At 48.7% G+C, this 12,855-nt stretch overlaps 1 protein-coding gene across 1 annotated transcript; it reads left to right on the top strand.

Annotated features, from left to right (window-relative positions):
* The first annotated feature begins 3,960 nt into the window (after positions 1 to 3,960).
* On the top strand, positions 3,961 to 12,855 carry USP41 (ubiquitin specific peptidase 41). The gene is given in 8 exon segments (XM_032271324.1): positions 3,961 to 4,113; positions 4,399 to 4,464; positions 4,466 to 4,546; positions 6,329 to 6,424; positions 7,232 to 7,399; positions 9,834 to 9,965; positions 10,464 to 10,513; positions 12,479 to 12,855. Coding segments are annotated over 8 exon segments (747 nt in total). The 5' UTR covers positions 3,961 to 4,005; the 3' UTR covers positions 12,525 to 12,855.

Here is a 12,855-nt window from a genome sequence, read left to right as displayed (position 1 = left end):
ACAGCTGGGGGCATCTTCCACGGCTGGACACTTCATCCACGGCTGGGCACTTCATCCATGGCTGGGGGCATCATCCACGGCAGAGCACTTCATCCACGGCTGAGCACTTCATCCACGGCTGGGCACTTCATCCATGGCTGGTTTCCCCGATCTGTATCTGAGCCACAAATACAGATTATTGAATAAATAATAATTTTATTGAGTTCCACTTGTATGGTTTTTGTTTCAAAAGTTGTTTGTTGATAATTTGATGAAATAACTAAACCAGAATTTCCCCTTTTTAATTATTTCTTTGTGTCAATATAGAAAAAGTTGTTTTAAGAAAACAGATTCCTCTCTCTGTGTTTGTGAACAGGAGTGTTGAGTCTAAAGCCTTTGTCTGGTAGCTCTGCAGGAAGATTGCCCACCTCACCCTTGCTTTCTGTGGGTTCCAGAGGCTTCCATTTAAAGGCGCATCTCTCCCCACTCTGCCTCACCCGACACCAGCTCTCCTGTACCCACTGGCTTTCTAAACGCTTTCTTCCACCTTCACCTCCTTGAATTCAAGACTCTGGAAAATAGTCAAAAATTCTAAAAAGGTGAGAGTGGAGGTGATCTCGAAATCCCTGCTGTAATCTTTATAATGGAATCTACTGGAAACTATTAGTTAATGTTTTAAATAAACCATCCCTTACTTAACACTAGAATATCAAGCCATTCTTTTTTTTTTTTTTTTTTTTTTTTTTAGACAGAGTCCCCAGGCTGGAGTGCAGTGGTGCAATCTCAGCTCACTTCAACCTCTGCCTCCCAGGTTCAAGCGATTCTCCTGCCTCAGCCTCCTGAGTAGCTGGGATTACAGGCACACGCCAGCATGCCCAGCTAATTTTGTATTTTCAGTGGAGACGGGGTTTCACCATATTGGTCTCAAACTGCTAACCTTGTGATCCACCGGCCTTGGCCTCCCAAAGTGCTGGGATTACAGGCGTGAGCCACCAAGCCTGCTGCCATTCATTTTTTAACAGAACTTTGAGATATTGAGATATCATTCAAATATCATAAATGTCACCCACATACAGTGTACAATTCAATGGTTTCTAATATATTCACGGAGGTCTGCAAAAATTACCACAATTTAATTTTAGACATTAATATCATTTATTGACATTCTTATATGCATATAGATGTAGATATGATTTTAATATCATCTTGAATATTATAGTATTTAGTATTGTACTATAATATCTATTTGTGTCTTTATATTGCTGCTCTATTTTGTTATTCTGAATGACTATGATCTTCATGTACCTTTATATGGGTTTAAAATACAGCTTTTTACAACTGAGGAAATTAAATTGTTTCTAGTAAATCACATTAAAAAACACATATGCTATTGTTATAAAAATTCAAATACTGCTTAGGTCTGTAGAATAAAATGTATCACCATCAGCTCCCAGCCCACTCATCCACATCCACTTACACACAGACAGACATGCCCATATTTTTACATAATGTAATTCTGTTTTGTGCGTTGTTCCCTGACTGGCTTTCCCATATAAAATATAATTTGGTGATCATTGCTTATCAGTACATACAGGTCTCTCTCCTTCTGATTTATAGCTGCATCATTATTCAACAGGGTATTTTACCAGAATTTGGTGACTTTTTCACTGTGGAATGCTTATGTTGGATTCAGTTATTTGTTATCATTACCTACACTATCCTGGGCATACCTGCATATTCATCTTTTTGGTACATTAGTTAAATGCATTTTTTCTTTTATGATTGCCTCCTGAGTAGCTGGGACTACAGGTGCACACCACCACACCTGGCTAATTTTTTGTATTTTTAGTAGATATGGGTTTTCACCGTGTTAGCCAGGATGGTCTCAATCTCCTGACCTCAAGATCAACCCACCTTGGCCTCCCAAAGTGCTGGATTAGAAGCATGAGCCACTGCACCTGGCTGAACACAGAACATTTTAAAGAGCAAGCAGTTGCTGGGCATGGGTGGGAACACTTAACCCTAGGGATTGGAACAGAGGCAAGGAGTCCTATCCCTACAGAAGCTGGAAAAGAGGGGCTGACTCTGCATTCTATCCAAGCTTTAGGCTGGGGGCAGGAATGGGCGGTGGAACTCACTGTTGTTGTGGTGGCCCCAACTCCAGGGATTATGGGGTTCCTGTTTTGGGGCCGGGTTCCCGCAGAAAGAGCAGCAACCTCAAACAGAAGCAAATCAGCCCCACAGAGCCCCAGCTGAACACAGGAGGCAAGGGGCAGGCACAGAACCCTGGCTGTACCCCCAAGGTCCTGCTGCTTGCTTTCTGCCCCCAATCCTGGTCCCCAGGTGGGGGTACCTCGCCCACCCTGGAGCTATTGGCAGATGGTGGCATACAGGCTGGTGTGACAATCCAGGCTGATCACATTGCTCTTCAGCTGAGACGGGGCACAGGGGAAAGATCTGCTCATTCGAAGGGGCTTTCATCAGCCCTCTCTGATACCCAGGCACTGCACCAGGCTCCTCACACACACTCCTGCAAGTGGGAAGACACACAAGAGAATGTCATGACAGTTCCTGAGACCACATCAAGCGGCAGAAGGTTGCCTTGGGGCTGAGACCGGTGACTCCATGACTAAGACGTTCTTGCCAGGACCGGGCTTTGCTGCAGGGGCTCCAGGAGATCCAGGGCTCCCTGGTGGAGGCAGTGAGGAGGAAGCCAAGCAGATGTGGCAGAAACCATACATTGGTGTTAATGTTGTGCTGAAAATATGCTTCGGCTGTTAAAAACAAGCCTGAACTAGACCACTGGCCGACATGAGGCCACCCCTCCTGCTGTCTCCTTGGTTTTGGACACCATGTTGCCTTTCCCATCTGAGGGCTTCCCACCCAAGGAAGGGGACTGTGCCATGTCTATCACAAAGAATCTCCCTAAAGTCATAGGAACCTCTTTCTTCTGCATGGGGGAATGCTTGGTACAGGGATCTGAGGCAGCTGTCTGGGTCTGCCCTTTCTTTCTCTCAGGCTGGGGCCTTCCCCCATGCCCAGGCCAGCCCTGGCTGGCATGCACTAAAAGCCTGATTTCCTTGGCCTGCTGGGCACACTTGTGGGTTCTGTGTGTGCCCCCATAGGCCAGGCTGAGGGGCTGGCAGCAATCATCTCTGTGTGGTAGCTGTCTCCGAGGGGGTTTGTGAGCAGGGGGTCAGCTAGTGAGGGCACACTGCAGGCAGGGGCCCGTGTGACAAGCCCCTCTGTTACATCTACATTCCTGTAGTGTGTAGCCACCGACTGCTCCATTTTGTTACTTTCATGGTCAGTTAATAAGTGGTCACAGTTTTCCTTAAATGCCTGAACCAGTGAGTCCTAAAGCATTTGCGAAGGGGCTCTGTGTGTCTGTTAGGGCACACTTCCAAAGCGCAGACGGTTTATAATTCTGTATTCGCCTTCACTGCTTTCTTGCACGTGGCCTTGCAGTCAGCCAGAGGGGAAAGATGGGAGCACTCTCGGGCCTTACCTGGGCATGTGCATGGCCTTCTAGATCCCCAGGAATATATCAGTGCTGTTCAAAGTCCCCTGTGAACATTCATTCCCCAGGCTGAGTGCAGTGGTGTAATCACAGCTCACTGTAGCTTCAACATCCTGGGCTCAAGTGATCCTCCTGCCTCAGCCTCCAAAGTAGCTCTGACGACAGGCATGCACCACCATACTCAACTAATTTTTTAAATTTGTTATGAGACAGAGTCTTGCTCTGTTGCCCAGGCTGGTCTCAAACTCCTGAGTTCAAGCTATCCTCCCGCCTTTGCCTCCTGAAGTGTTGGGTTTATAGGCGTGAACCACTACACCGGGCACTGGTGCTCAGGTTTGAAGAGGTGTTCTCAAAAATCAATACCAAACTTAACTGTTTATTGATCACTTCATATGTAGTGCCAACTTAGCCTTTCAGTGGGGTGAGGGGCTAGGAATAGACAAAGCGGTGAGTGAGTATGTGCATCTAGGTACCAGGGCGTAAGAAGCGACCCTGAAGACTCACTAATGGGCTGTTCCTTTTCTCTGTGGCCAGTGTTTGTCCAGCATGATGCTGCCCAACTCTACCTCAAAATCTGGAACCTGATTAAGGACCAGATCGCTGATGTGGACTTGGTAAGAACCTAGGACCAGGGCACCTGGAAGGTCGAGATGCTGCTCATTTAACTCATTCGGCTGTTGTCCCTGGAGTGTGTAGAGGGAAAGAGTGAATCCACATAAAATGCTTATCACAGTTTCGTAATCTTGTTCCTGGGATTATTTTTCACCTTTGTGAGTAGGACAGAGAGCATTAGTGGGTACTGTTTCTGCAGCTTCTGTCTCTTGGCTCCAACGTCTGGCAGTTGCCCTGGCCTGGCTTCCGGTGGTGCTTCTGTCTCACCTCTCTGCTCCGTCTTGCAGGTGGGGAGGCTGCAGGCCTTGTATATGATCCGGATGAAGGACTCTTTGATCTGCCTCGACTGTGCCGTTGGAGAGAAGCAGAAACAGCAGCATGCTGACCCTCCCACTTTCTCTTTTCGATGTGGACTTGAAGCCCCTGAAGACCTTGGTAAGGGGATTCTCTTGGTATTTGCTGCTCCCGTATGTGTTAATCCATCGTCTGTTGTCACAACTCAGTGTCTGAGAGTAGGTAATGTATTTCTTACACTTCTGGAGGCTGGGAAGTCAAGGTTGAGGGGCTGCACCTGGTGAGGGCCTGCTGGCTGGTCCCGAGGCGAGGCGGTGCGGGGCATCACATGGCGAGGGGGCCGAGCGTGCTAATGTGCCAGCTCAAGTCTCTCTTCCTCTGCATATGAAGCCCCCTGTCCCACTCCCTGGATAACCATTAACCCATTAATCCATGAGTGGATTAATTCATTCATGAGGGCTGTGCCCTCATGACCCAGTGACCTCCCTCTATTTTTTTGGAGACAGAGTCCTCCTCTGTCACCGGGGCTGGAGTGCAGTGGCGTGATCTCGGCTCATTGCAGTCTCCACCTCCCGGGTTCAAGCGATTGTCCTGCCTCAGTCTCCCAAGTAGCTGGGATTACAGGTGCCTGCCACCACGCCTGGCTAATTTTTGTATTTTTAGTAGGGGCAGGGTTTCACCACGTTGGCCAGGCTCATCTCAAACTCCTGACTTAAGTGATCTGCCTGCCTCGGCCTCCCAAAGTGCTGGGATTACCGGCGTGAGCCAATGTGCCCTCCCCAATTGTCTCTCAAAGGCTCCACCTGTCCATCCAGCCACACTGGGGATTCAGTTCCAAGCTGGCTTTTGGGGAGGACAAACACTGAAACCATATCAGCACACAGCACAGTGTTGCCAGTTCCTCCTGCCTCTGGGATCTAGCACTGGTTTCTGAGGAGTTGCTTATTTCATTTTCGTGGCTCTGCCAATTTCTCCTTTGTTTTGGCAAAAATCTCTTTCCCTCCTACCTCCTCTTCCCTCATACTGCTGGCCTAACAGGAGCCCCCTCCTGCTTCATTCCTCCAGTCAGGAGGTGACCTTTGAGATCCTGCCAACTGGACCACACCAGGCCAGGCATTAAGAGGGATATGAAGGGAATCAGAAGAAAAGCTGAACCCCTCAGCTGCAAAGTGTGGGGAGGCTGTACCTGATACAATTGGGGGTCTGTGTCACTGCCCAAAGATCTCGTGTTAAGTGGCAATCCCCAATATTGGCAATAGGGCCTGGTGGGAGGAGATGGGGTCATGGGGGAGGGTTTCTCATGGTTTGGCACCATCCATGGTGCTTTGTGATAGTGAGTTCTTAGGAAATCTTGAGTTCTCTCAAGATCTCACACTTGTTTAAAAGTATGCAGCCAGGCTGGGCTCAGTGGCTTATACCTGTAATCCCGGCACTTTGGGAGGCTGAAGTGGGTGGGTCACCTGAGGTCAGGAGTTCGAGACCAGCCTGGCCAACATGGTAAAACCCTGTCTCTACTAAAAATACAAAAAATTAGCTGGGTGTGGTGATATGGCCTGCAGTACCAGCTACTTGGGAGGCTGAGTCAGGAAAATCGCTCGAACCCAGGAGGTGGAGGTTGCAGTGAGCTGAGATCATGCCACTGCACACCAGCTCCCCACTTGCTCTCTTGCACCTGCTCCTCCCGTGTAAGATGCCTGCTCCTGCTTGGCACTCCACCATGATTGGGACTTCCTGCGGCCTCCCCGGAAGCAGATGCCACCATGCTTCCTGTCAGCCTGCAGAACCATGAGCCAATCAAGCCTTTTTTCTTAGAAATTACCCAGTCTCAGCTATTTCATCACAGCGGCGTGAGAACAGATGAATACAGTACTTGAGGTGGGAAATGCCAACGCTGCCTCTTCCCTGTTCTCTTGGGTGGGGCAGGAGGACGCCCTGCACTGCTTCTTCCAGCCCAGGGAGTTATTGAGCAAAAGCACGTGCTTCTGTGACAACTGTGGGAAGAAGACTCGTGGGAAACAGGTACTGATTCCCTAAATCAGACTCAGCTGTCCCTCGGTGCACACAGCGGGTTGGTTCTAGGACCCCTGCCTTTACCAAAATCCACACACACTCAAGTCCCCCAGTCAGCCCTGCGGAACCCACGTATAGGAAAAGTCGGTCCCTGATCTATGTGGTTGTGCATCTGGAGTATTGTATTTTTGATGAGCGTTTGGTTGCAGATGTGGAACTCGTGCTTATGGGGGAGGGCAGACTGTATTTATTTAAAACTATTTGTGTATTCACTGGACTCACACATCCAACCCCATGATCTCCAGGGGTCAACTGTCCTTCACTAGTCTGGGGTTGCCCCCTCTGGATTTCCTGATAGAACTGTCAGAGGCCCCGAGGGGACCTCGTGGTGGGTGAGAAAGGGAATCTGGGTCTGGCTAGTATCCGGGATCCCGTGGTTCTGATCTCTAGAGCCATGGATGTGGCTTCTCAGGTCACATCACTGAGAGGGACCAGAGGAGAAGGCCTGAGAGCAGCCGGCAGGGCGTTTCCCTTGGGGTGAGACAAGCTCCCTGGAGCAGACGCCGTGGCTCCCTGGGTCCTGGCGCCTGTGCAGAGCCCTGTGCCCTTGTGCCTCTTGTGGGGACCCCGTGATGTAGAATAGCCATGTTTTGCATTATTCTCAGAGGAGCTCAGCAGATTCAGCGAACGGGAGCCTTGAACTCCGTGATGTCACCCTGCGTCCTCTTTTTTGGGATGAACAGGCCACTGGTCCTGACATTTCTTTCACACCCATTCCAAGTGGACTTTATCTCTAGAGTGATTTTGCTTTTTCAGGTCTTGAAGCTGACCCATTTGCCCCAGACCCTGACCATCCACCTCATGCGATTCTCCATCAGGAATTCACAGACGAGAAAGGTCTGCCACTCCCTGTACTTCCCCCAGAGCCTGGATTTCAGCCACGTGCTTCCAATGCAGGGAGAGATCCATGATGCTGAGGAGCAGGTGGCATGTTCTGACTCCGCCATCCTGCCTCTCCCCAGATGCTACGTTTTTCCTGTTTTCCCTTCCCTCATCCCCAGTCTGCTAGAAGCCACCCATTCCTCAGTGACTGCCCAGCCTGAAAGACTTTCATCTTTCTAAATACTGGATTTGTGTTCATATGCCTCACAGCACTGAGGGACGGAATCCCGAATTCAGTAGGCTTCTTTGGAAATAACGTGGAATACATAGAAATGCATAGGCAAACATGTCACTGTGGGTTCTTAGTACCAACCAAACTTTCTTACTCAAATGGCTTGTGCCCACTTTGAGGATAATCACAAAGTAGCCAGGTAACTGGACCACACTTAATCAGAGTAAAGTTTAATTCACTTGTCCTGAGACAATAACTTATTGAGAGATTCTGAGGAAAAAAAATGACACAAGGACAGGCGATGTGTCAGCTGGAAAGGCTGAGGCAGGAGGATCACTTGAGCCCAGGAGTTCGAGACCTGTCTGGGCATCATAGTGAGACCCCATCTCTAAAAAAAAAAAAAATTAGCTGGCTGGTAATCCTAGCACTTTGGGAGACTGAGGCAGGTAGATCACAAGATCAGGAGTTCAGGACCAGACTGGTCAACATGGTGAAACTCCATCTCTACTAAAAAATACAGAAATTAGCTGGGCATTGTGGCTCATGCCTGTAATCCCAGCTACTTGGGAGGCTGAAGTAAGAGAATTGCTTGAACTGGGACCTGGGAGGCAGAGGTTGCAGTGAGCCGAGATCGCACCACTGCACTCCAGCCTGGGCTACAGAACAAGACTCCATCTCAAAAAAAAAAAAAAAAAAAAAGCTGGGTTTGGTAGCACACACCTGTAGTCCCAGCTACTTGGGAGGCCGCGGTGGGGGAATCATTGAGCCCAGGAGTTTGAGGCTGCAGTGGGCGGCGACCTATCACTCTACTCCAGCCTGGGCAACAGCACAAGATCCTGTCTCTACAAACAAAACAAGAAAAAATACAAATATCTTTTCTCCATAGATTTGAAGTGCTACACAGCAGATTTTGTATCCCCAGACGTGCGGGTCTATTTTAGGAGGGTCTCCTCTGTTTTTTTGGTGTGTTTGGTTCTTTATGCTCTAGAACCATGGCATTTAGAAAATGCTCCTCTTATAACATGGTGTCTTTATCTACTTAGGCCATATACATTTCACGGGATTCTCTTTTTCTTTCATTCTAGTTCTTTATATTTCTACCTGCACATTCTGCCTGATGAAGTATATTTAAAATTGTTTTTCTCTTTAAGAAGACTTTATTGGCTGGGTGCGGTGGGTCACGCCTGTAATCCCAGCTCTTTGGGAGGCCACGAGGCTTGCTTGAGTCCAGCAGTTTCAGCCCAGCTGGACAACAGAGCAAGACTCTGTCTTTGCAACAACAAAGGCTTTGTTATGGAACATTGCAAATATATACCAGAGTGTCTAGAGAAGAATTAGACAGTGCATCCCAGCTGTGACCATGACAAAACTCATGGCAGGTCTTGCTCTTCCTATAAACGACCCTCTTGCTTCATCCAACCTCGTACTGGATTTTTTGGAAGCAAATCCCAGACACAATTGCACTTTATTTGTAAACACTTCATTATGCGTCCCTTAAAAATAAACACTCAAAACATGATCAAGTCCATCTGGTAATCCCTCGATAGCATCAAATATCTGGTCAACGTGCAGATGTCCTGACTATTCTACAATCCATGTGGTTTGTTTGAATCTAGATCCAAACAATGCCTACCCTTGCATTTGGTTAAGTTTCTTTCCTTTCTTAAGTTTCCTTTAGATTTCTGTTGCTTTTCTTTTCCTTGCTGTTGATTTGGTTGAAGACTTTTTAAATATGCTAGAACTGCCCGGCTGGTGTCATTCACTGTGTTCCTCTAACCCTTTTATTTCTTGTAAACTAATATTCGGGTACAGATATTGCATTTTACAAAGTCCCGCACAAGGTCCGCACATGGAAACGGGATAACTGGAGCCTGCACTGTGGGTGACTCAGCTTTGCGTGTGACGCCCTTGCCCTCTGTCTCCCTTCCCCTACAAAGACTTTTTTGGCTATGTACGGTGGCTCAGGTTATGGACACTCCTGGGCTTGTGGAGAAACAGAACTGTGTTCTGATGACCCCCACCCCTCCCCAGGGGAGGTTCTAATCTTGCCTGGCTTTGGGGGCTGTCTCATGACCTCCCGCCTTCCGTCTCCCGTGTGCTCTGCTCTGCCAAGCTGCTGAGCCGTTGCAGTTCAGGATCCGCACTCAGGAAAGCCCCTCCTGGAAGGTGCCCACAGGCCATGGGGCGGGACTGTTCTCTAGTATTCTGAAGTCTCGTAGACGGCCCTAGGGTGGGCAGGTATGAAGGTGTGGTGCCGTCGTGTTTGTGTGGTGGGTGAAGTGTCTCGTGCCCGTCTCTTTCCAGCCTGGAGGGCAGTATGAGCTCTTCGCTGTGGTTGCGCATGTGGCAATGGCGGACTCCGGTCATTACTGTGCCTACATTCGGAATGCTGTGGACGGAAAATCGTTCTGCTTCAATGACTCCAATATTTGCTCGGTGAGAAACGTCATCCACAATCGCCTCCTGCCCGGGATGGGCCACCTCTTAACAAATGCTGGGCCCCAGGCTGCGTGGATCTCTGAGATCAACACACTGTGGACCCACTGTCTGGATGTGGGGCCTTTTATGAGGGTTCAAGCCTGGAGTCCCCATGTGGTTTGCACCTCTGTTCACTTCCCTCCACTTCTAAGGTTTTGGTGCTCTAGGCTCGTGTCCTGCAGCTTCATGCTTTGTGGGAAATGTCTAGAGAGCAAGCAGAGTTAGAAATGTGTAAGTTAGGATCTGGGATAAGCATGACCGGGTTTAAACCCAGGGACAAAGGCCCTAGAAAGACTTCATTGCACATGACATCTTGCCGCTGATACTCCAGGCTCTTGGGAGTTGCTAGGGGTGGGCTTGTCTGAGGATGAGGGGCACATTCTAGCCCCCTGTCCTCTGTGGGTGCTCAAAGTGTCAGCTGGTGGCTGCTTAACCCCATTTGTTTCTGGCTTCCAGGTGTCCTGGGAAGACATCCAGTGTACCTACGGAAATCCTAACTACCACTGGTAAGAAACGTACTTGGATAATGGGAGCCCGATGAGCTCATATAGGGTCCTTGGAGCTGCATGAAATGCCCGTGGATCCCCCTGTGATTGACATGCTGATGGCTCACCGTCCGCCTCATCTTCAGCACTCACCCTGCTCCCCGACTTGTCTCACATGTCACACTCCAGGAATATTAAAGCAAAGATCACAACTGTTTTTTTAAATGTTATTTTTAGAGATGGGGTCTTGCTTTGTTGCCCAGGCTGGAGCACTGTGCTGTGTTCGGAGCTCACTGCAGCCTTGAACCCCTGAGCACAGGCGATCCTCCCACCTCAGCCTCCTGAATAGCTGGGACTACAGGCATGCACCACCATGCCTGGCATATTTGATTTGATTTGATTTGATTTTTTTTTTTTTTGAGGCCGAGTTTTGCTCTTGTTACCCAGGCTTGCCTCAGACTCCCGAGTAGCTAGGACTACAGGTGCACGCCACCATGCCCATCTAATTTTTGTATTTTTAGTAGAGACGGGGTTTCACTATGTTGACCAGGATGGTCTCAATCTCTTGACCTTGTGATCCACCTGCCTAGCCTCCCAAAGTGCTGGGATTGTAGGCGTGAGCCACCGCGCCCGGCCACTGGTTTTTAAATTTGTTTGCTTACGTAACTTGCTGTAACATTAGACTGTGAACTCTTTTGGGGGAAGGATAATTTTTTTCATATTTCTTTGGCTTGCATTAGTAAGTATCAATAAATATGTTTATGACCAATGAGCACAGAGGAGAAGCTGGAGAGAAAGAGGCTGGATGAAGTTAAAGCAGAGAGACTTTGTAAGTTTTTTAGCTGAGCTTTGAGGTTGTACATCAGAAATGCTATATGAGGTGATTTTCAGCTACAGAGATAGGCCTGGTCATTTGAAAAGTAATGGATTAGGTGAAGCTCACGTTTGAAATCTTTGTTCTGCTTTTCATCTTTCTCTCCTGTTTATTCTGAGCATCCTCTTAGACACCCAATCTCTGCCACTGAGTGGCTGCCATTGATTTGCCTGTTACTGAGATCAGAGGTTGGCAGCCTTCCCTTGTAAAGGGCTGGAGAGAAAGTTCTTCAGGCTTTGTGGTCTGTACAGTGTCTGCTGCAGCCACTGAACTCTGCCCTGTAGAGCAGAAGCAGCCACAGACCGTACCTGGGCGAATGAGCGTGGCTGGGCCCAGGTAAATTTATTTCCAAAAAGGGGCTTGGAGGCTGGGTGTGGGCTCACACCTCTAATTCCAGTACTTTGGGAGGTCAAGGCAGGAGGATCACTTTCAGCAAGGAGTTCAAGACCAGCCTGGGCAACAAAACAAGACCCATCTCTACAGAAAAATTTAAAAGTCATAGCTAGGCATGATGGTACACACCTGGAGTCCCAGCTACCCAGGAAGCAAAAGCTGAGGCAGGAGGATCGCTTGAGCCCAGAGTACGAGGCTGCGGTGAGCTATTATTGTGCCAGTGCTCTCCAGCCTGGTGCCAGGGCAAGAACCGGTCTCATCAAAAACGAAACAATGCACATTCTCACCTACACATGGGAGCTAAACAGTGGGCACTGTTGACTTAAAGATGGCAGCAAGAGACACTGGGAACAGGTGGGGGGCGGGACGGTGAAAAACTAACTGTTGTGTGCTATGCTCATACACCCGTGACAAACTTGCACATGTGCCCGCTGAATCTAAAATACAAGTTGAAAGTTGATTTAAAAAACCCGACAGGGTTGGATTTGGCTTGTGTGTCTGGAGCTTGTTAGCCTCTGCTTTAGATATTAACTAACAGAAACTTAGTGCTTATCTTCCCAGGCCGTCTATTTTGTTGTTCTCGGAGGTGATGGATAGACAAAGGCTCGATCCAGCTGCCTGGATGTTTGCTGACACTTGTCCCGTCAGGGATGAATGACGCATCCTTTTCTGATGAAGCTTTCATGCTGCTGTGCTGATGCGTCTTCTCTTCCCTCTAGGCAGGAAACTGCGTATCTTCTGGTTTACATGAAGGCGGAATGCTAATGGGTGTGCCCAAAACCTTCAGAGATGGACACACTGTGATTTTCCACTTCCATCCTGGATCTATGGAGTCTTCTAAGAGATTTTGCAATGAGGAGAAGAATCGTTTTCCAACTATATAATTGAGCCTTATTTATCATCAGGGATATAATCAAGATATTTACCGCGGAAACCCTGCAGGACCTGATCAGTCAGGATGGACGCTTTCGCCAGCGGACCCGGCCATGTGGCTGCTGGGTCTTGGGTGCTCTCTGCTGTGGTCAGCCCTTTAGTTAGGAGCCTGTGGAAGGTCCAGGTGCCCCAGGGAGGAGAGCAGTGGCAGTGGGGGGCATCT

Source organism: Sapajus apella, unplaced genomic scaffold (genome assembly GCF_009761245.1).
Source record: "Sapajus apella isolate SASKATOON/1434 unplaced genomic scaffold, GSC_monkey_1.0 scaffold229, whole genome shotgun sequence".
NCBI lineage: Eukaryota > Metazoa > Chordata > Mammalia > Primates > Cebidae > Sapajus > Sapajus apella.
This window is presented reverse-complemented; position numbering and strand designations above follow the sequence as displayed.